This window comes from Triturus cristatus, chromosome 3_2, assembly GCF_964204655.1.
Source record: "Triturus cristatus chromosome 3_2, aTriCri1.1, whole genome shotgun sequence".
NCBI lineage: Eukaryota > Metazoa > Chordata > Amphibia > Caudata > Salamandridae > Triturus > Triturus cristatus.
This window is the reverse complement of record NC_140584.1, coordinates 1,033,563,145-1,033,585,937: the sequence shown is the minus strand read 5'-3', so window position 1 is coordinate 1,033,585,937 and position 22,793 is coordinate 1,033,563,145. Positions and strand designations below refer to the sequence as shown.

General features: G+C 46.4%; 1 protein-coding gene across 2 annotated transcripts in view; it reads left to right on the top strand.

The window, feature by feature from the left end:
* LIMK1 (LIM domain kinase 1) overlaps positions 1-22,793 on the top strand; it is a 250,416-nt gene that overhangs the window by 151,843 nt on the left and 75,780 nt on the right. For both annotated transcript variants that reach the window (XM_085649679.1, XM_085649680.1), the window contains one exon: positions 18,450-18,588. In XM_085649679.1, coding sequence (XP_085505805.1) covers positions 18,450-18,588 — 139 coding nt within the window. The remainder of the gene's footprint in view (positions 1-18,449; positions 18,589-22,793) is intronic.

The following is a 22,793-nucleotide window of genomic DNA, read 5'->3' as shown; positions in this document are numbered from 1 at the left end:
TGAATAAGGATGGCTTATTGAAACGGGCGCACATCCCAAAACAACTTGGGCCTGTGCCATACAAAACTGCAACCTCACTATACATAGGTGATCACCTATGTTAGGCTACCCTCCACCCCTAAATAACCCTCCCCACACATCAACTTAATTCAGTGATAGTGTACTTGCTCCACAGCTGATTAACTGCAACTGTGACCTTTAAACCCCCCCCCCTCCCTGTTTACTACAACTATTCACCTCTAATTAACTAAACTTCCTACAGAACCTCTAACTTCCTGGCTCATCCAGACATCTACCTGTTCCCTTTCAGCCTGAATTGCCGCTGCCAACAACAATAAACTTCGATGAACTATGGCAACTTCTCATCCAACCGCCACCCAGAAAAAGGCCAATGTGCCTTTTTCTGCCCCTTCCGCCAACACCTAGTGCCCGTGACTAAAAACTCCCCCTCACACATTCTGAAGCCATTAGAGCTGCCCCCATCAGACTGGGCAAAATCTAGCAACAGGGTAAACTCTGAGCTGTATGGTCCTGCCCTGTCCTCTTTGGTCTGTGTTGGACCTGGAGACCCAAACCCGCAGACCTCCTCCCATAGTATCCACCTGCTCCCCTATCCCCCAAAAGCTCAGATACCCAAAATGTCCCAAAGAACACCCAGGCCAAGAATGCTAAAATAGTACAATCTCCCCTTCACCACATCAGATCCTTGGCAATACCATAAGCACCTCACATAGTAGACCAAAAGTCTAAGGCCTCCTCCTTGGGGCACACCGGCCCGCTTCCCTGCACCAGACTTCCACCAGCCTTCCAAAATGCGTCTGCTGAGCTCGGCAGCTGAAGGAGTATAACGCCAGCACAGCTTAACCATAAAGGCTATAGCCACTATTTTTCCTGAGATAGTCACACTTGACTTTGTCTATTAGCGTCATGATAAATTGATATACATCCTCCGATCTAGCCCAGATTTCAGACTTTCTCCGAGCCCTGCCTGCTAAAAATTCAGACCCGGCCTGAACATAACCTGCCCTTGTAGAAAGTGGCAGTGACTCCACTACCAACTGAAGCATCCGTCTCCTACTGTCCAAAAGTCCTGAGGCATCCGGTTCCTGATTTTTACTGCCTCCATGTCCAGTCCATAAAACCTCTCCCACTGTAAATGAGACAAAGCTTCTGCAAAGTCTTTGTCCACACGTGGTACATGCCTGGCTCTAAATACAATATGAAGTTCCAGGCATTTCCACACAAAGACCCTCAACAATTTCAAAAGTTGTGCATGCCTAGCTGATTGCCTGTTAACTACTTGCACCATCGACATTTTAACAGTCTGAAAGAGAGCTCTCTCATGTGACAAATGGGCTCCCCTTAATGCAACTGCAACCACCAATGGGAAAAAATCCAAAAATGCAATACTGCGGCCATCCTGCTTACAATTCAGCGTCCATTCCTCTACACGCCAGTGCCCCTGCCAATCCTCAAGTCTCACATGATAGTGCGGCATGGGCAAATTTGACAGTGATAGCCACAATCTCCTACAAAATGTACTCCCTGCTCTCACTACCCTGCACACAATGTTCAAATGCCCCGGGAGCACCTGCACCTCTTTCACCATTACCTTTGCCTAAGCCAACATCGCACCCAGCAGCTGCTGCATTGTTACTTTCTTATCCTCTGGCAATCTGGCTTCCATAGCATAAAATAAATCTCAATGCCAAGGAAAGACTGCACTGTGCTGGGTCCATCTGTCTTTTCTGGTGCCAGCGGCACCCCAAGGTCCCCGTGAGCTCCTCAATGCTTACTAGCAGGCGCTGGCAGTCCGCGGAACTGGGGTTCTCCACAAAAAAGAAGTCATCCAGGTAGTGAGTAATGTGTTCATGACCTGCGCACCATGTAAGGAGCCATTGCAGGAATGTGCTGAAGCACTCGAAGAGAACACACGAGATAGAGCAACCCATGGGGAGCTCCTTGTCCACATACCATTTTTCTTCAAACTGTATCCCTAACAGCTGGAAGTTGGATGGGTGTGCCCGTAAGAGACATAAAGACAACTTAATGTTGCTCTTTGCCATAAGCACCCCTGTCCGACTCTTTCAACTGCAGAGAGTGCCTCGTCCACTGAGGAATATGCCCCTGAAACCTGCTCATCTGGTATGAAATCATTAACTGACTGGCCCTTCGGCCCTGAGAGGTGTTGAGTTAATCTAAACTGACCCAGCTCCATTTTGGGTACTACCCTGATGGAGGACACAAGTCATACATCGGCTAATTCTTAAAGGGCCCTGTCATCCTGCCCTCCTGAATCTCATTGAGCAATTTGTCTATCTCTTCTGGTCTGTGTGCGCCGGCTGATTTCAAGTTAGCCACCCAGCGTCGTACCATGTGGCCCTCATAGCCCAGTCTGAACCCCCAAGTAAAACCATTTAACAAAAGCCTGGCGTCCTCCTTCCGGTCATATTGTGACAGCCAAAATGTGACCTGTCCAACTTAATGGGCGTACAAGCCCTTACCTCCAGGTCCTTGTCCACCCCTCCCTGCCCAATAACCAGTTGCCTGCCCTTGTTGAAGTGGTCCCGTGGCTCCCTGTTGCTGCTCATACCCTGCTGAATAGCTGGGCTGACTGCCAGCCCCGAAGCAATTGACCAGTGCATGTCTGCCTGTGAATTTGGAACATCTGTGTCAGAATTTGCAATATTTCCTCGTGCAGACGCCCTTGTTGAAATCCCAGCAAATTCCAAGTTGACCGCTTTGTTCTTTTCCTGGCATCCCACCCCTCCCCGGTTGGGGTGCCCCTATGAGGGCCGGTATCCAATAGGTGATCTGCTAACCATAAAAACAGTTTTGCCAGATTTTGCCAGGCCCATCTCGCCCCACGGTGCCTCTGGATCCAAGGGCATACGGGCCCGAAATTCATTGCCATAATGTGCCCAAGCATAACCTCTGTAATTTATTTGGGCCTTTCAAATGACATCCATATATTTAAATAGTGCAACCGACCTCTCCGGGTACTTTACACAGTACACACTAGCATAAACAAGAAATGCAGCCATCCAATTCTCTATGGCCACTGGCCCCTTTGGCCGTTTGGACAGCTCGAATTCCTCCTCCTTTGAACCTTCCTTAGATCTTAATTCCCTGTGTAGGAGCTTCAGTATTTCCACATACTCCCCTTCCATATCTTTTCTTTAGTAGTTAACATGAGGTGAGCTCATAAAGGCTTAGATGCTCCTGTATATGGCAGTTGTTTATATCTTTAACTCTTTGCTCTCCAGTTTATCCATCTTCCCTGTCTCCTCTACCATGTCATCCTACTTCTCACCTCCCGCACTTGCCCTCTTGTCTAACGCTTTAAGTGCAGACCCGGGTTGTTCCATTCCCAGCTCTGCTTTTCCTGCATCCCCGTGCCCTGGCTCCAGGAGCGCTTGCACTCACACTGTGCTCTTCCGTGCCAACCCCAGTGCCTCTCACGTAGAGACCTTTCCTTAAGCGGGCCTCCCCGCTCATCAGAGGCTCCCTCGCCTCTACCCCCATGGATACTATTTTGCTGGCGTTCGCCCTGCCCTGCGTTAGCTTGCCTGGCACCAAAGTCTGTGCCCGCTCGGACCCGCCGCCTCGCCATGTCTTCCTGCCACACGGTTCTACCACTTGCGCCTTGAGGGTGCCCAGGATCGGCATCCTGATGCAAGGTTCCACCACTTCTGCCGAGAACCTGCATCTGTCAAAATACTACGGGCAGATTGATTAATAGCACTCCCCTGCCGGGAGCCTTGTTGCCCACATCTTGCCTCAACAATCTGTCTCTCATCTCTCAATTCACCTTCCTCCAAGCTCTCTTCCCCATAATTGAGCATGGATAACCCCAGCGGGTCCTGCGCAACCTCTTCGTCCCTCTTCAGCGTGTTCGTCATGCTGCACCGTCACATATGGACCAAGTTGGGCTGGGGGGCCGTACCCTGCCCTTTCAACCTTCCGATGATGCTGAATGACCCATCCTGTGCTCTGGTCTGTTGGGGGTTCTACAAAACCCTCTAGCATGTTGCACCACCGAGCCTACTCCAAACAATTCCAGCCAAGACCGACAACAGCGTTGTCACCAAAAACGCTAACTACCAGGTACCAGCCACAGTTTCACCAAGACAAAATGGTGAATGATACTTTAAAATGTCCAGTTATATATCCCCTTGGCTACGTATGTAGCCCCCAAAACGCCCAAACCTGAGCAGTCGTCCCAGGGGACAGTCCTCAGTCGGCTGCTCCCCTTCCCCCTCCAATCCCCACTAGAGTTAAAGAAAAATATGGGTAACTAATAAAATTCAGAAATTGGTGAATAAAAATAATCTTTGTTTACCTATAGAAAAACGAAGTTCACTGTTATATGTTCAGGAAGCACCCGGTACCCATTCCACTGGTGAAGAAGGGGCATTGAAATACAAACCAGAGGTAAGGTCCAAACGTTGGAGATGATTTTTGACTCTAAAATGACATTAAAGACCCAGGCAGCTGCCACTATTGCCGCTGCAGATTACCAGTGAAGGATGTTGAAGCAAGCAAAATCTTCCTAGCGGATAGACCTCAAACGGGGCTAGCCGGGACAGTCGTCTGAGCCAAGCTGGATGGTAATCGGGTATAGAGTGGAATGGCGCATTCCAACACCAGGAAGCCCCTGGCCATTCAAAATTTAGGGGCAGCTTACGACCTATCCAAGAGACCGCACATGATGACCACATAAGTAATGAAATGTATTTGTTGCCAGTTCAAAACCCTCACAGTGACGCACAAAATAGTCTATGGAGAATTGTTGGATTATTTAAAGAGATGATACAGGTTCACAACTCAACTGGAAACCTCTGGATAAAAGATAAGAGGGTCATGAATCAGACTAACATTGCAAAGGTTAGGGCTGGAGGAAGAAGTTTTGCGAAATGGCTACTTCCCTGTAGAACACTATGCCAGGAAGGCTCAGGCTGTGGCAAATTCTAAATCAGTTTAGGAAGGATTTGAAGACCCATCGTTTCCCTAGTGGCAAATGCGCCTATATATAATAATGCTCGAATCCCCAATTGTGAGGAAGCGCTTCCCAAACACTTTGAGATGTATGGGCTGGTTGGCAGCCTGGACTTGGCTTGATTTTGCACATAGACGTGTGAGTTTGGAGTGTCAGTGTAGGATAGATGTGAGACCCACATGCCAAGGCTGGACTGGGCAGGCATAGCTGGTGGAAGGGGGTCACGTGCAGGTTGGAGCTGGGCTGTGCTTGACTGTTCCACGTGGGTCCCTCTGGTTTGAGGGTGCAGGATAGGGGGGTGTTGTGAGACGCCTGCAGGCCCGGCCTGGGCCTGAGTCCAGGCTAGGCTTGGCTGCTGCACATGGGTGGAGCCACGCCCCACAGGTCAGGGCCACTAAATGCGTCTCTTAGGTGTCTTATCTGGTGGTACCTCTGCAAGCTGCCTGTTCTGGGTCACGTGAAACAGGAAGGGAGGGAGGCTGTGGTTTTACTTCCTGCTCTGCAGAACAGCCTAGTGAGGTGAGCCGCTGCCATCGACTGCAATGAGATAAATGTTCATCGCCCAGAGCACAACTACCTCAGCAGCTCGAGCCTCAGAGAGGCTGGGAACAGGGAGTCGAGGTTAGCACGCGAGGGTCATGGATGCAGGTTAATGGACCTTTCTGGATCATATATATGTCGGTTTTATGAATGTCTGTAGATATACGTACATGTAGGATCGCATGATACATTGTCTACCACAGTATCGTGCTACATATATATCCTGTCCCAAAACTATTGAATACATATGTATTGTTTTTTAGTATGTTCTCTGTATTTTGCTACAAAATATACCATAAAAGTGTAGTCAATATTTGGTCAAATATGAGAGCACAGCCAGCCCTCAACCTGATTCCTGAACTGACCCTTCCCCTCGCCCTGAGCCTGGCCTGATGCCTCAATACTCGGTGTGGAGGCACGCACAGAGGATATCATGACCCCCGATAGATTTATCCTGCAGCGTTATGCCCTCCTTATTGCATCGTGATATTTTGCGTTATGATTGTTCTACGCTGGTCGGTCCCTTTACATTGTTGACACCACCTTGAAGTTGCGCCATAGTGTTTTGATTATTATATTTTTTATTTCGTGTTGACTGCGTTGCAGTAGCCTGTCCATCAGCTGATATTTGTAATTCACAAGAATACAAGACCAACGATTGGGCAGTTAATGAACTTCAGCAGATCCACAGATATGGCTTTTGGTAGGAAATAATTTCACCAGATCCAAAGCTTTTTTGGGATAACGTTTGCAGCAGGCGCAGTACCTGGCATACCGGCTGTCAGTACTAAATAACAAATCTTTTAAATTGCTCATGCGGTTTCTAGTGAATACGTTTTTCCATTTTAGAGCTTATTCGAAAAGTATGTTTATTCTGAAGGCATGCCAGACGCCTGGTGCAGTGTTCTGCTATTAATTCTCAAGTGACTGTCTGAAGGGATTCTCTCTTTTACAAGTCATGAGGGGAGGACTTATTAAATACATAGGATCGATTACATTTCATAACCTATAGAATTAATTTTCAGATATATTGCGAGGCTTGGGCGTGGAGGATAAAGACGGATTCTCTGGCGTGACGGCACTCCAGCAGAGCTGCTTACGTTTCAGATTTCCCTGATCGCGTCATTCCTTTATTCGTGCGATCGATGTATTTCTCTTGGGTTGTGTTCTGTGGAAGCGCTCGATCTGTCCAGTGCGGGACCGGCCTGTCTGTCACTCAGGGACTGACGGATGAGCGGTTTGAAAGGAGGGAGGAGGGAGTGCGTTTACCTACGTCACGGCTGCGGATTGATGCTGTTTGTGTAGCAGCAATATTCAGACGTAGGAGCAGACCGACGTGCACATATGTGTTTACCTGCACCTCCACAAGGTGTGTGTTAGACTGCCGGGTCATTTACACAGGGCTCTGTTTCTGCTCCTGGTCTTCCCTTTGGAGAATTGTTTTCGGAGGTTTATAAGCTAAATGCATGTACTGTCTTGTATTGTGTCTCGCTCGTCAGTTATCACACCCGCAATCATGTCTATGTAAGATAAATGCATGTACTGTCTTGTATTGTGTCTCGCTCGTCAGTTATCACACCCGCAATCATGTCTATGTAAGATAAATGCATGTACTGTCTTGTGTCTCGCTCATCAGTTATCACACCCACAATCATGTCTATCTTAGATAAATGCATGTACTGTCTTGTATTGTGTCTCGCTCATCTGTTATCAAACCCGCAATCATGTCTATCTTAGATAAATGCATGTACTGTCTTGTATTGTGTCTCGCTCATCAGTTATCACACCCGCAATCATGTCTATCTAAGATAAATGGATGTACTGTCTTGTATTGTGTCTCGCTCATCAGTTATCAAACCCGCAATCATGTCTATCTTAGATAAATGCATGTACTGTCCTGTATTGTGTCTCGCTCATCAGTTATCACACCCGCAATCATGTCTATCTTAGATAAATGCATGTACTGTCTTGTATTGTCTCGCTCATCTGTTATCAAACCCACAATCATGTCTATCTAAGATAAATGCATGTACTGTCTTGTATTGTGTCTCGCTCATCAGTTATCACACCCGCAATAATGTCTATCTAAGATAAATGCATGTACTGTCTTGTATTGTGTCTCGCTCATCTGTTATCAAACCCGCAATCATGTCTATCTAAGATAAATGCATGTACTGTCTTGTATTGTGTCTCGCTCATCAGTTATCACACCCGCAATCATGTCTATCTTAGATAAATGCATGTACTGTCTTGTATTGTGTCTCGCTCATCTGTTATCAAACCCGCAATCATGTCTATCTAAGATAAATGCATGTACTGTCTTGTATTGTGTCTCGCTCATCAGTTATCACACCCGCAATCATGTCTATCTAAGATAAATGCATGTACTGTCTTGTATTGTGTCTCGCTCATCTGTTATCAAACCCGCAATCATGTCTATCTAAGATAAATGCATGTACTGTCTTGTATTGTGTCTCGCTCATCAGTTATCACACCCGCAATCCTGTCTATCTAAGATAAATGCATGTAGTTTTGTATTTTGACTCAGTCTCCAGTTACTTCATCTGCAATCATCTTGTGTAAGATAAATGTATGTACTGCTGTGTACTGTGTGTCACTCATCACTTATCACACCTGCAATCATGTCCATGTTAGATAAATGTATGTACTATCTTGTCTCAATCGCCAGATATTACACCCGCAATCTTGTCCATGTAATATAAATGCATGTACTGTCTTGTATTCTGTCTCTCAGTTACCAGTTATCACACCCGCAATTGTGTCCATGTAAAATAAATGTATGTACTGTCTTGTATTGTCACAATCAACACTTACCCCAATCATGTCTATCTAAGATAAATGTGTTTTGTGTGTTGTATTGTGACTTCATCAGTTATCACTCTCACAATAATGCTCCTCTACCCAAACAGTTCTTGACCTATGTACCTTGTTTCATGTTGATATTGTACAGTGTTTCTTGTTGAAACGGTCATGTGGTTCAGTTTTCAGATATGTTAGTCCCATTTGGTTCAGTTGAATCCAACCAAGACTTCATCTCCCAGAATGCATTACATTGTCAAATAAAAGTCCCAGGGTGGAATCCTGATGCCTTGCTGACATGGAAAACTGTGTTTATGGACAGTTACCATCCACAAATGCACACCTCTCAACTCACACAGTGCACCCGTGTGTCACACGATGTCGGCTCAGTGAGGAGCCAAATTACATGGTGGAAGGGAAGATGAGCTGGAAACTACTAGTCAAAGTGGATTTCCAGCTTGTCTTTGGAGGCTTTTAGCAGACAAGGTCCATTAACAGGTGTAAAAATACTCCAGGACATCAGTGACGGCCTCAGTGACCATTTGATTTATTTATTAGAATTTATTTGGGAGGGGGTTGAGGGAGTTGTGGAGGGCAGAGCGCCTTGCAGGTAGCTCTTGGCATGAGGCCCCACCCCTTCCAAGGCTCCACCCCCTCCTTTCATGCTGAAATACATTTATAAGCTGGCAGGTATGCAAAAAACTATTTGAAAATGTAGTTATTATAAGCAGCTTAGACACATTTATCACATTATGGGTAAATAGATGACCTTCCCGCTGTTTGCCAACCTCAAAAGATTGCCTTCTCTCACCTATTCAAGGTAACGTGATGACTCCATGTTGCCATGACTCAGACCTGGACTTTCATCTGAAAAGCTAAATACCATGTAATAGTTTAAGTCTTGAATCCCATTAGTTAAAACAATTGGAACAATTTTCTAGATTGCAGTGACTGGTATAATGCAAGTCCAGGACTGGAGCATTGCTTTATTGGGACATAGTCACCTGCCAACATTACTCCATACCTCTCCACCAGCTACTTTGATACCACCAGAGCTGGGGCCACTCTCCCGTGCAGCCATATGCTTCAGATCAGCACTCGGCCACTACTGAATGGGGGTCTCTCCCGGACTGATTGCCTTCTCAGCTTGCCAAAGGGTAGACTTTTGAATACCAAATTTGGTGTTAATGTTTAAACTCTAGTCCTCCACTGAATTCCTGTGACTTGTAAGTGAAAACGATTAACCCATGTCTTACTGAAGCAGTGAAAAATGTGTATATATATGTTTATTTAATTTTAGGTATATTTGTAGCACCAACCTAATTCCAAAGAATTAGAGCTCCCGGGATTTGGAATGCCTTGCCCCCAGAAACGAGACAACCCGTCCACGTCATTTTAAAAACAAATAAGTGAAATCGATTCTCTTGGCCAAATTCACTCAAACTATTTATACATCCGTGTATATATTTGCTAGTCTGTAATAGTTACTACTTTTGTATTAGTCTAACCTATATTATTTTTATGCGTATTTCTGTCACCTATATTTGCCTTGTAAAGCGCTCTGATACCCGCAAGGGTCTTTTTCGCACTATACAAAACCATCAAAATAAATAAATAAAAAGAGCAGCAAAATTCTATGGCCAGAATATTTAGCTTGAAGCCTATCAGACAGCGCCGTTGTCTCGTTTGCCAACGACATCTTTGGTACATACGGGAATCTTCTATGAGAATCCTTTTCGCCAACTGCTTACCATTGGCTTTGTAGTTTGTAACACACATTTCTTGCTTTCTATTTTCTGCCTTTATTTGTTTTTGCTGTCCTGTTTGAGTTTGTCCCTTCCCTTGTCCAAACCGTATTTACTCTATCTTGTTCTTATCTTGTTACATTTGCTGTGCCTTTAAAGTGAGGGGTCACATTTCAGTGTCTGTCTTCCAGGCAGCTTGGTGTTTTCCTTTCTTTCTCTGCCTTGAAAGTGAGAGGATTTATGTGACTATCATGCTGGATACTGCTGCTGTGCTGGACGAAAGGCTGTATGATGTTATTTTTTTTTCTAGCACTTAACAACATTTAAATGTCAGTAAATGAACTGTGCAGATATTTCAGAATATGTCAGAATTGGGACAGTAAAAATGAAGCATATTTATTGGTCATTCTGAAAAGTGCTGGAGAAAATATTTTAATACGATCAAAACAAATCAATAGACTAGGTCATGACATTTCCACACTTTGTCTGTGTGCTGTATACTTTCCTCAGTAAAACTGTATGTCTGCAAATGTAATGGTCATTTCAGTTGAGGATGTGTTGTTTGTAATAGCAGTGTGCTACCACACCATGCTTACTCCTCTTTACCCTACTCCACACCACTCCATGCCACTGCACTCTACTGTATTCCACCCATGCCACTTCACTTTACGCCTCTCTACTCTACACCACTCTACTCTATACTAATACACTCTATCCCACACTACTCTACTACGCGGCACTGCACTCGTCACCACTGCACTCTACACCTCTCCACTCTGCACCACCCCACTCTATGCCACTCTACTCTGCAACACTGCACTGTATGGCACTGAACTTTACGCCAATGCACTCTACTCTGTACCTGTCCACTCTATGCCACTACACTCTATGCCTTTCCACTGTACGCCTCTCTAATCTACTTTGCACCACCACAATCTACACCACTGAACTCCACCGTGAACTACTCCACTCTGCTATGAAACAATCCACTCTAAGCCACTGCAGTTGGCGCTCCGGCACTCTAAGCCACTGCAGTAGGCGTCGCGACAGTTTGTGCCAATGCACTCTATGCCAATGCATTCTATGCCAATGCACTCTATGCCAATGCCCTCTATACCAATCTACTCTGAACCACTGCACTCTGTGCCACTATATACTACTCTGCAACACTGCATGCTGCTGCTCTCTAAGCCAACTGCACTCTACGCCATTGTACTCTATGCCACTGCTTTCTATGGCATTCCACCCCAAGGCAATGCACTCTAAGCCTTTCTACCATACATCAGTGCACTCAGTACACTAAATAGTCTACTCTGCAAAACTGCATTTTCTGACACTGTACTCTGTCACTGCACTCTATGCTACTCTACTCTTCACCACTCTGTTCCAAAGCATTGTACGCCCCTATACTCTACATCCTCCACTGTACGCTACAGCACTCTACGCCAGTCCACTCTAAATAATTCTAATCTACTCTGCGCCACTGAACTCTATGACACTACATTCTGACACTCTACTCTGACACTGCACTCTACGCCACTCTATTCCACTCTGCGCCTTTTTACTCTACGACACTCTACGTCATTGGAATCTAACCTGTGCCACTCCACTCTCACTCTTTTCTATGCCGCTGCACTCTACGCCGCTGCACTCTACACCACTTTACTCAAAACCAAGGCACTCTATTCCAATCTACTCTGTACCACTCCATGTCACTATATTCTACACCTCTCCAAGCCACTGCACTCTAAAACAACAATGCCCTATATGCCACTCTACTCTACACCCCTACACCCTACAACACTCTTCAACATTGCACACTCTGCCACTGAACTCTACTCTGCACCACTCTACTGCCACTCTGTCAATGCACTCTACGCCACTATGCTAGTCCAATTTGCGCCTATGTTCGGCAATTCGGCAGCACTTTACTCTATGCCTGTGTTCTCTACCCAACACTATGATGAACCACTGCACACTTCGCCACATCACTCTACACCACTCCAGTCTAGGCCACCCCACTGTACTGAACTCAACTCTATGCCACACCACTTTATGCTACTCTACTCTGCAACACTGCACTCTATGCCACTACATTCAACCCTTCACCATTACTCTACGCCACTTCACTTTGAAACAATAGACTCTATGCCACTGCACTTATACCACTGCACTCTATGCTACCGTACTCCACTCTGTGCCACTCCACGCTATGCCACTGCACTTTACGCTGTGCCACACTACTCTACACCACTTTGTGGCCACCACCAATGCACTCTACGCCATTCTACACCACGGCACACCATGACACTCCACTTCATGCCACACATCTCTATGCCACTGAAATCTACTCTGCAGCACTCTACGCCAATGCACTCTACTGCCGATGCAATCTACTTCAATGCACTCCATGTCAATTCATTCTGCGCCTCTCTACTCTACTTTGCACCACTCCACGTTATGCCAGTGCACTTTACTCCTCTCTACCATGCACCACTGCACTCTACACCACTCCTGTCCAAGTCACTCCACTCTAGTTTGCACAACTCCACTCTACGTCACTCCACTATATGCCAGTCTACTCTGCAACACTGTGGTCTATGCCACTACTCCATGCCAACACACACTACCCTGCACTACGCCACTGTGTTCTACTCTGCAGCATTCTACAACACTCTACTCCAATGCACTCTACACTACTTTACTTAGAAGCAATGCACTTTATGCCACTGTCCTCTACGCCACTACTCTGCACCACTGCACTCAATGCCACTATAATCCATTCTGCAACACTTTGCGCCACTGCACTCTTTGCCACTTCATGCTACACCATTGTACACCATTGCGCTCTGTCACTTCACTCTACTCTGAAACAATCTACTCTACGCTACTGAACTCAACTCCACTACGCTCTATGCCACTCTACTCTATGCCATTGAACTCTACTCCACTGCAATCTACTCTGCACCACTCTACTTCACTGCACTCTACGACACTCTGCTCTGCGTCACTGCACTCTACGTCCATGCAGTCTACACCACTTTTCTGAAAACCAATGCACTCTACGCCAATCTGCACCACTGTACTTTACACCACTCTACACCCTTCCACTTTGCAACATTCTATTCCCGCCCAAACACAACACTCTACACCACTCACTCTATGCCACTCCATGGCACTCCACTTCACGCCACTCAACTCTACTCCACGGCACTCCATAACACTCCACTCTACTGCACTTTACAATACTCAACTCTACACCATTCTCCTTTACCCCACTAACCTTAAGCCATGTTGAACACAGCAGCCCGCTGGTGTACAACAATTGCTAAAACATATTGGCAAAGCCAATAGCTCTTGCATAGGTGACTTATTGGCAAAGCCAATGATTGGTTTTTATCGCAGAAGAAGCATCTGAAGCTTGGGATGCTGTACTTGGAGCAAGGTTGCTGTGGCATTATCCAGTTGAAACCCGGATGTGATGAGGTGGAGTGGGTGGTAATCAGGACAGTGGTAGACACTGCGTAATTTTGGGCATCGCACCTGCTTTTTTCAAAACGCACAAGTCTGAATTTGCTGCCTTAAAATCTGAGGCGCTGGGAAATCCACTGATGGACCAAGAGTTGAAAGAGCTCTCAGACTAATGCCGAGCCTGACTTGGCACCCAGGTCTCCGGGGTAGTCTGCAGCAGAGACCGTAACCTCTTATCTTCCTATAAAAAAGAGTGGCTTACTTCTTGAAATTCGCCAATTTGTTGGTAATATAAGTGGTAACCGGGGGTGAAAGGTGCAAGATACTACCAACCCTCCGTCTTCTGTTGGTAAAAGTACCAAAAGAAGGTACGTTTTCCAAAGAGAAAAATATATCTGATGAACTCCTCCGAGACGCTGCGATGCACGTGAATGTAAGACGCGAGCAGCAGGGCAGGAGTAGACCAGAACAGCTGTGTTTAAGTGGGTTTAGCAATGCCAGTGAATCGTTCCCAGAGATGTACACAGTTCCAAAGCCGGCAGTATGTCCATTCGTAGCCTCAAGGGGTATGAAGAGCTGGAGACCCTCGACGTCTCCTTCACGACACTGCTGAATTCAGGCCCTGAAGTGTTTCTTCCATTTGTCTGGTTTCTTAGCACCTAAAAGCTCCTTACAGTTGTGTAATACAGTTTAAGGACATAACATGCCTTCCCCGGGGTATTAGTTAGTGTTGTGGTTCTGTAGTACCAATTGCTGAATGAGGGCCTTTCTCCAGTAGATGTTACCCTATCACTGTCCCATTTAGGCTGAAATGAAGCAGAAGGTCTTTCGCAGTCCACCTCTCACGACTGGTCTATCTTCCCTCTGTTTACAGTTGATTGAAGCATTGCATATGGAACCTGGTGTCGGCATCCTCAGGAGAAGGACGCATCTGTTGTTCTTAGAAGGCCTTCTACGTCTCCAAACTCTTTAAATCAACTTTCTCTGAACCTGTTATCGGCGAACCCCGCTTGGACAGGAGTTAATGCCCAACAAGGAGCTTAGAAACCAGTTTTTGCTAAATAGGAAATCACTGGTAATATTTCCAGTGTCACCAACCAAATCACCCTAAATTTGCGTGGTGTCGGAACAATAAAAGCCATTATCCTTTAAAGATTTATAATGCCATAGTTACGACATCATCACACAGTCCATCCTGGTTAGGTCTGTGCCATCCCAACTTTTACCATCTTTGAGCTGTGTGTCCTCGCTACTAGAGCGATTTTTTTCTGAAGACTGTGTGCCGAGGTCATGGAAAATAAATTCTGGATCTCTTTGAAACATTGGAGAGTTCTGCTCTCCAGCCTTGGGTTGTGTGCTGTGTCCTCCTGCATTATAACCTGGAAAAGATTGAACTGGGTGGGGGGACAGCCAAGAGACGAACAGAGAGGGGAGGCGAAGGCTGCAGGGCCTTTCAATGGGCACCACAAAGGCAATCTGGAAGTATTGTGTCTGATGGGGTTTAGCAGAACTGAGCTCTGCACCAATTTCTGTCACTATATCAGTGTGATGCGAGGGCTCTCTCAGTAGGCAGCGGGAGCGGCTGATCTTTCCAGTTTCCAGAATTGTGAGCCTGAAGGTCCGCAGAAGTTCATTCTCATCCCACCCTGAATGAGCTCCCCATGAACACCACCTTGAGACAACCGCTGCAGAAGAAGACACTTAAGCCCCAGAAAAATAAGTGGCAGGTTAACATTTGCACACAGTCAAACATTCTAATGAGTGTATCCCCCATCAGTTCAGAACCTGGTCTGTTTTTGGGCCCTCTTCCGATGCACAGACTTGTTAGGAGACTTTGTCAGGCTTAAAACATCTTTTGCACACTCCCTTAGACTCTAATGGGGCACCATGGACTTTAATGTTAAATGATTCCCATTCACATCCACTAATAAGTTGAGCTTATTTTTCCCACTCCATCCTTGTTAGGTCGAGCCTAGAGTCAGCGCACATGCGCTGCGACACTTGTTGTACTGGAGTATGGAATAGAAACCTCGCCCGCTCATGTTTGTCATTTGCTTGTGTCATAGTCCTTCCTAAATGCTGACTTCCGATTCGTAAATGGGCTTGTTAGTCCCTGCCTACTATCGCCTTGTCTTCATTTGTAACCTCCTATGGCAAGTGGCCCTTTTACTTCGGTTGTTACACGGTATGTGTTATTTAGTCTTGTAAGCACTATTTTCTTTATTGAGTTTCTCTTACTGCAATCATGACGCCCTTTGCTTATATTCAGCGCACATTATTTTCAGTAGCCTCTCGTTCCATTCTCGCCCTGTGCTCGCGTAGGCTTTACATTGGAATCTTGCTTTTTTGTAGACTATTTTCCACCTAGATTTTTTTGTTTTGTTTGTTTGAGTTTCCTTTGGTTTGGGTCGAACCTCAGCCCCTGAACTGGTATTAAATGATAAGCTCCTTTCGGGCGTGTGCATGACGTGTGTGTGATTTACCCCCTTCCTGGGGTTCAAGACTGTCCGGGGACTGTTTGTCAGTCTTTGGACGTGAAACGCAGCCTTAAACACTCACACTGGCAGAGCACAACGGAAACCCTGCCATTACCGTTCACCCGGAGGCGCTGATGATGTCCAGGCTTCCTTTTATAAGGGGAAACCGCCAACATCACATGGTATTTTCTCTATAATTTGGCATGGAGAAGGTTGGACTCGCCATAAAAATGAACTGTTCACAAGACAATATGTACCACAAGGCTCTATGCCGTCTAGGTGAGTTCGATTCCAGATGTCTGTGTTAGAGTTTATTATCCCACACCAGCAACAAGAGGGAAATGCTTCACAAAGCTGCAATGCAATAGGTCTCGCATTTACATGAGTTTATGCTATTGGCATTGTAAATGACGATGCCTTTTATTTATATTCTGGTTTTTAAAACATAAATAAAAGGCATTATCATTTACAATAAAACACACAAGATGATGGACAGAATGTTGCACATTGGTAAAACATTCACCCCCAGTCACAGATCTGGGTTTAATCCATCGTTATTTTGCTCACCACGCCACCCCAGTTCAGGCCATATGCAAATCAGTCTTGACCCTGTGCCTCATGAGAACAGTCCAGTCCGAACTGCCAAGCCATGTCTTCCCTGGATCGGAATCAAGCATCCTAGGACCGGTTTTAGGGTTTCACCCCGAGTGGGACGGGTATGCTCAGACGTGAGTCCCGTCCTCTCCATGCCACTGGAATCAAGCTATCAAGGCTGAAGAGGGGTGAAACCCCGAAACCGGTCCTAGGATGCTTGGTTCCAGTCCAGGGAGGACCTGGCTTGGCAGTTCGGGCTGGACTGTTCCCATGAGGCACAGGGTCAGGGTCAAGACTGATTTGCATATAGCTGGCTTCAAACTGGAATGGCATGGTGAGCAAAAAAACGATGGATTTAGGCCCAGATCTCTGTACTGGGGTGAATGTATGACATTATTTTGCATTCTGTCCATCAACTGTTGTTTTTGCAATTTTCATTTACAATGCCAATAGCTTAAACTTGCGTAAATGCCAGACCTATTGCAGTGCAAATGCTTGTTACATTGTTGTTGTACTTAGCCAAAAAGATCAATATTGTATACGTTATTGTCTGAGCTTTTCTGCACTTTATTTTCCAGCGTTAAGTGTTTGCGCTTGATGATTTCTGCCTGCCTAGCACCTCCTGATGAGTTAATACTCTGAACCAGTTGCATCACTGATAGCGGGTTTCAAAAGAAACCCACCTATTACTCCTGGTGGGCTTCCAAGAAAGCCACTTAAATGTCTCTGTAAAACTTTGCATTTTGGGCTTGGGAGAGCTCACCTACAGCATCCTAAACATGTAGCCATCCTCTCACTGTCAGTTGTTTTTTTGCATGCTCTGTAGTGACTCTCCTCTGGTATTGAGAGTGTGGTATCTGTGCTTGCTGATGTTGTCTTCCCCCAGGTTCTGTGAGTGTGATCTATTGTTGGTCACTTTCGTCCCCCCCATTAAGTAATGCAACTGTGGTGTCCATGCCTGCTCACTGCTGTCTCCCCTCAGGTGCTGCAACGGTGGTGTCCATGGTTGCTTACTGCTGTCTCCCCTCGGGTGTTGCAAGTGTGGTGTCCATGCTTGCTTACTGCTGTCTCCCCTCAGGTGCTGAAACGGTGGTGTCAATGCTTGCTTACTGCTGTCTCCCCTCGGGTGTTGCAAGTGTGGTGTCCATGCGTGCTTACTGCTGTCTCCCCTCACGTGCTACAACGGTGGTGTCCACAGTGGCTTACTGCTGTCTTACCTCGGGTGTTGCAAGTGTGGTGTCCATGCGCGCTTACTGCTGTCTCCCCTCAGGTGCTGCAACGGTGGTGTCCACAGTGGCTTACTGCTGTCTTACCTCGGGTGTTGCAAGTGTGGTGTCCATGCGTGCTTACTGCTGTCTCCCCTCAGGTGCTGCAACGGTGGTGTCCACAGTGGCTTACTGCTGTCTTACCTCGGGTGTTGCAAGTGTGGTGTCCATGCGTGCTTACTGCTGTCTCCCTTCAGGTGCTGCAACGGTGGTGTCCACAGTGGCTTACTGCTGTCTTACCTCGGGTGTTGCAAGTGTGGTATCTATAGTTGCTCATTGGTGTTTGCATCTTAGGGGCTGCACATGCAGTAGCTATGGTTGCTCACTGCTGTTCACTTTTTAGGGGCTCTGTGTGCAGTATCTTGGGTTGCTCATTGCTCTCTACCTTCCATGGATTCAGTGAATGTGGAGTTCATATTTTGATATTGTTTTTCGCCCACAGATGAGTGTAATGCCTATGGTGGCTGAACCTTCTGTTTTCAGAGTTGCAGTGAAGGCTGTGCCTATGGTTGCTGACTTCTTTCTCACTCTTCTTCAGATGCTGTGAATGCGGAGCTTCCCTGTCCCATCGATACTATGAGAAGGATGGACAGCTTTACTGCAAGAAAGACTACTGGCTGCGGTTTGGAGAGCTGTGCCATGGCTGCTCGGAACAGATCACCAAGGGCCTCGTCATGGTAAGCCAGTCTCTCCCTGAGACCATCTACTTCCTCCATGGGGATGTGCAAAGTAACTGTCTTCTCCCACTGAGGAGGCCTATTGAATATTCTCTCCGGGGTTTGGCGACAGCAGAGCCCACCCAACCACACCCCACTTGATCTAATCACAGATAAGTCGCTAAGGCCCGTCATCTACTGTTACCCATACCTGAAAACAAGCAGACACCAGAAATATTTTCTAACCTAAATCTGGGTATAGATGCTGCCCATCATTTATATGCTCCCTGGGGATGGAATACACCATTCTCTCTCCTCCCACCATGGGGTGTTGGAAATGCAGAAACTTATCATTTATTCTCGTAGGGATTGGAGGCTTCCAGTCCAGTCTGGTGGTGCACAGGGCTCTTGCATCTTTTTCAACTCTAGTCCGGAGAGAGCAGAAGACTGACATTCTGTTCACTCCTGACCTAACCCGTTCTCCCGTGTGCTATGTGTAGCCCCTCTTTCTCTTGCTACATCTTGAGGAGTCCCGGACACCATTTCTGGCAACCATGGTATGAAGGTCCTGCTCAGGCCGGGCCTCCTGTTCAGGCAATTCCTTTACTACACACTTATCAAAAGGCATGAGGCAGCTCTTTGTAATGATTTAATTTAATCTCTTGTTGGTGGTCTGCCTGTGGACAAGGAACAACTCATTGATATTTAGCTCGATCGTTCTGTTTCCAGTGTTGTTACAATTTTCTGAATGAGTGGTGACTGTCATCTTCACAGTCCTTTTGAAACAAATATCAGTATAGATGTTTTTGTTGATGATAATATAGCTCTTGAGTACAATAACTTCCTTCACTTACCTCAGAGATTTTATTATGAGGAGCTTTGAGGAAAATATGAGGTTGCTACAATCACATAAGCAAATCTTCACTTATTAGGGCAAAAATCTTACAAACAAGGTAATATGGCTGTAGGAGGTTCCATCTACAGGAGAACGCAGATGCTCGGTTGCAAAATCAAGCTTTTGGTTTTACACATATGAACAATTCTTGCCAAATCTGCGCCAGTTACTTTTGATCATCAGCATCTACTTGAAGTTGGCCATGATCACCTCTAAATCTTTGGAGGTTAGGGGCCCTGTGTATGTACTTTGTCAAGCAGAGCATCATATGGTCAGGTGTTACAGACTAAATCCATCTGAGAGCGTCTGGCCAATCAAATCAGCCCTACTTTACCGAATGAAAGAAGTCGTTGAGCTCTTTCATCTGACCAGGGATGCATGCCAAGCTTCTCACAGTTCCAAGTCCTGCAGTAAGAACTACCTTTTCTTTGTAGTGTGTTTCATTCCCTATTTAATCTTAACCTTATGCAAAGCATTCTGAGTCTCCTTCAAACAAGGACTGGTTAGGTCGAAGCCTACCAGACAGCGCACCTGTCTGGTTTGCTTAACACATCTTGGGAATAATCGAAAAACTTCCCTAGGAATGCATTCTTCCCATTGCTTGCCTATTGGCTGTGTGTTTTGTAACTCATATTTGATTGTTTGCTATTTGCCAACTTTATTTGATTAAGGCTGTCCGGCTTCAATCAATCAGGCTTTGTAAATCACGGCTAATCACCCAATACGGTATCCAGGCGCTTGCAGGTCCTGGAAGCATATTAGAACAGCCAGGTCTTGAGGGCCATTTGGAATTCCGGAAGTGAGGTGATGGTCTGGCGTTGCGGGGGGAGGCTGTTCCAGGTCTTTGCTGTGATGAAGGAGAAGGAGCATCCTCCACTTCTGCTTCGGTAGATGCGGGGCGTATGAGCAAGTGAAAGGAAGCCAGAGAGTAGTCTTTTTGATGGTTGGTGGAAGTTCAGGCAGTGGTTAATGAAGGCGGGTCCTTTGTTGTGTAGAATGTTGTGTTCATGTGGGTCAGCAGCTTGAATTGACATCTCTTCTGTACGGGGAGCCACTGCCTGAGGTGTGGTGTGATGTGTGTTCATCGAGGAAGGCCGAGGTTGAGTCTGACTGCCGCGTTTTGTATCGTCAGAAGTCCATGTAGGAGGTATGCGGTGATTCCTACGTAGAAGGCGTTGCCGTAGTACAGTCAGCTGGTGATAAGGGCCTGTGTCACGGTGCTTCTCGTGTGTAGGGGTAGCCACTTGAAGATCTTGCGTAGCATGTGCAGATTGAGGAAGTAGGTGGAGGAGATGGTATGGATCTGTGATTTTGTGGTGAGTTTGTTATCATTGATAAGTCTGAGTCTGGCGTGGTCAGAGGAAGTGGGTGCAGGTCCTAGGTCTGATGGCTACCAAGAGTTGTTCCATGTGTTGCTGCTGTTGACGAAGATCAGTACGTCCTTCTTGTCTGTGTTCAGCTGCAGGTAGTTGTTCTTCATCCAGTCAGTGAGGCGTTTTTGTGGAAATTGCTTCTGGTGGTGGCGGGGTCGTTGGTGAGTGAGAGGATGAGATGGGTGTTGTCTGCGTAAGAATTTATGTTGAGACCGTGGGATCTGATGATTCTGGCCAGCAGGGTCAAATATGCGTTGAAGAGAGTGGGGCTGAGGGATAGGCCCTGGGGGACACCGCAGGTGATCTCCTTGGGTTCGAAGGTGAACGGTGGGTGGTAGATCCTCTGGGTTCTTCTGGTGAGGAAGGAAGTAATCCATCTCCGAGCATCCCCTTGGATGCCAATGTGGTGGAGTCTTTCACTCAGCGTGTGTTGGGATATGGTGCTAAGGTTGAGGAGGATTGGAGCTGCTGTTTCTTCTCAGTTGAGCAGTGTTCAGATGCCATCTATGGCTATGATCAGGGCAGTTTTGGTCCTGTGGTTGCTGAAGAAGCTGGATTGGGAAGGGTTGAGTAGCAGGTTCTGCTCCAGGTGTGTCAAGAGTTGCTTGTTGATGATCTTTTCCAATTCCTTTGCTGGGAATGGGAGCAGGGAGATTAGCCTGTAGGTTTTGAGTTTTCTGGGGACGTGGAGGGTTTTTTGAGTAGTGGTCGGTCTCCAGCGTGTTTCTAGGTGTTGGGAAATGTTGTGGTGGTAATAGAGGTGTTGAGCAGGATGGTGAGTTCCTGCCCGCTCTTTTGGTTTCCAAGGTTGAAGATGTGAGGTGGTCATGGGTCTGTGAGAGCTCGCAAGTGGATGGATTTCATGGTGAAGGTGGTGTCCTAGGTGGAGCGGAGGTCCCAGGTGGTCAGACTGTGTTTTGTGTCGGTTGCGGAGGTGGCATATCTGTCGAGGAAGTCCGTAGGTGTGGGTTGGGGTTCGAAGTTTCTGAATTTGGTTGTGATCTTGTGTAAGAAGTTGGCGAGGTTGTTACACAGCTCCTGTGTGGGTGTGATGTTGTTTTCGCTGGCAGCCGGGTTGGAGAATTCCTGACGAAGTTGAAAAGTACCTTGGTGGTGTTGGCGCAGGTTTTGATGCGTGCGGTTAGTGCGGTCTTCTTTGTTGCTCTCAGCAGATGGTGGTTCAAGTTGGAGGAGTCTTGAAGGCTGCCCTGTTGTGGTGTTCTTTCTGGCGCACCATCTCCTCTCCAGCGTTTTGATGTCTCCTTTGGCTGTTATGAGTTATTTGGTGTACCAGCTGGCCTTTATGGAGGATTTTCTCTGGATGTTGCTCTTGATCGAGACAATGCTGTCAGCGATTGAGTTCGTCCTTTCTCTTGCCTGAACCCTATTTACGGTATCCTTCCAGCAGTGCTTGATTTCTGTAAAGAGGCCTTTGAAGCTTGTTCTTATCTTGTCACATTTGCTGTGCTTTCAAAGACGGAGGTCAAATGTCAGGCTTTATCTTCGGAGGGATTGTGTTGTTTACTTTTCCTTCTTTTACTTCAAAGTGAGAGGATTTATGTGGCAATCATGTTGGCTACTTGGGGTGTGCTGAAGGGACCTCTGTACGATATTATTTTTTTCTAGCATACTGTAACACAAAACTCAGTCTATCTGAGGTAGGGAACTAGGGGCTCAGGTGACTCCTTAGCTTAGCTGACTAGAGGACCTGAGAGCAACCGCTATTGCAAGTATTGTTTTTTCTGGAATTAAAGGTGTATGCAAGTGGTGTGTACTTTAGTAGGATCTCATGCATGTCCTGATAAATGCTGTGGACTCTTAGCCGCCTTGGCAGAAACATGTCAACACTTAAGTGGTGTTGGGGTACTAGTTCCCCTACACTCCTACCCCAATTTTAATACCAAGTGGTACTCCACCAAGTAAAATACATACCCGTTTTTCACACTGGTTTTTAACCT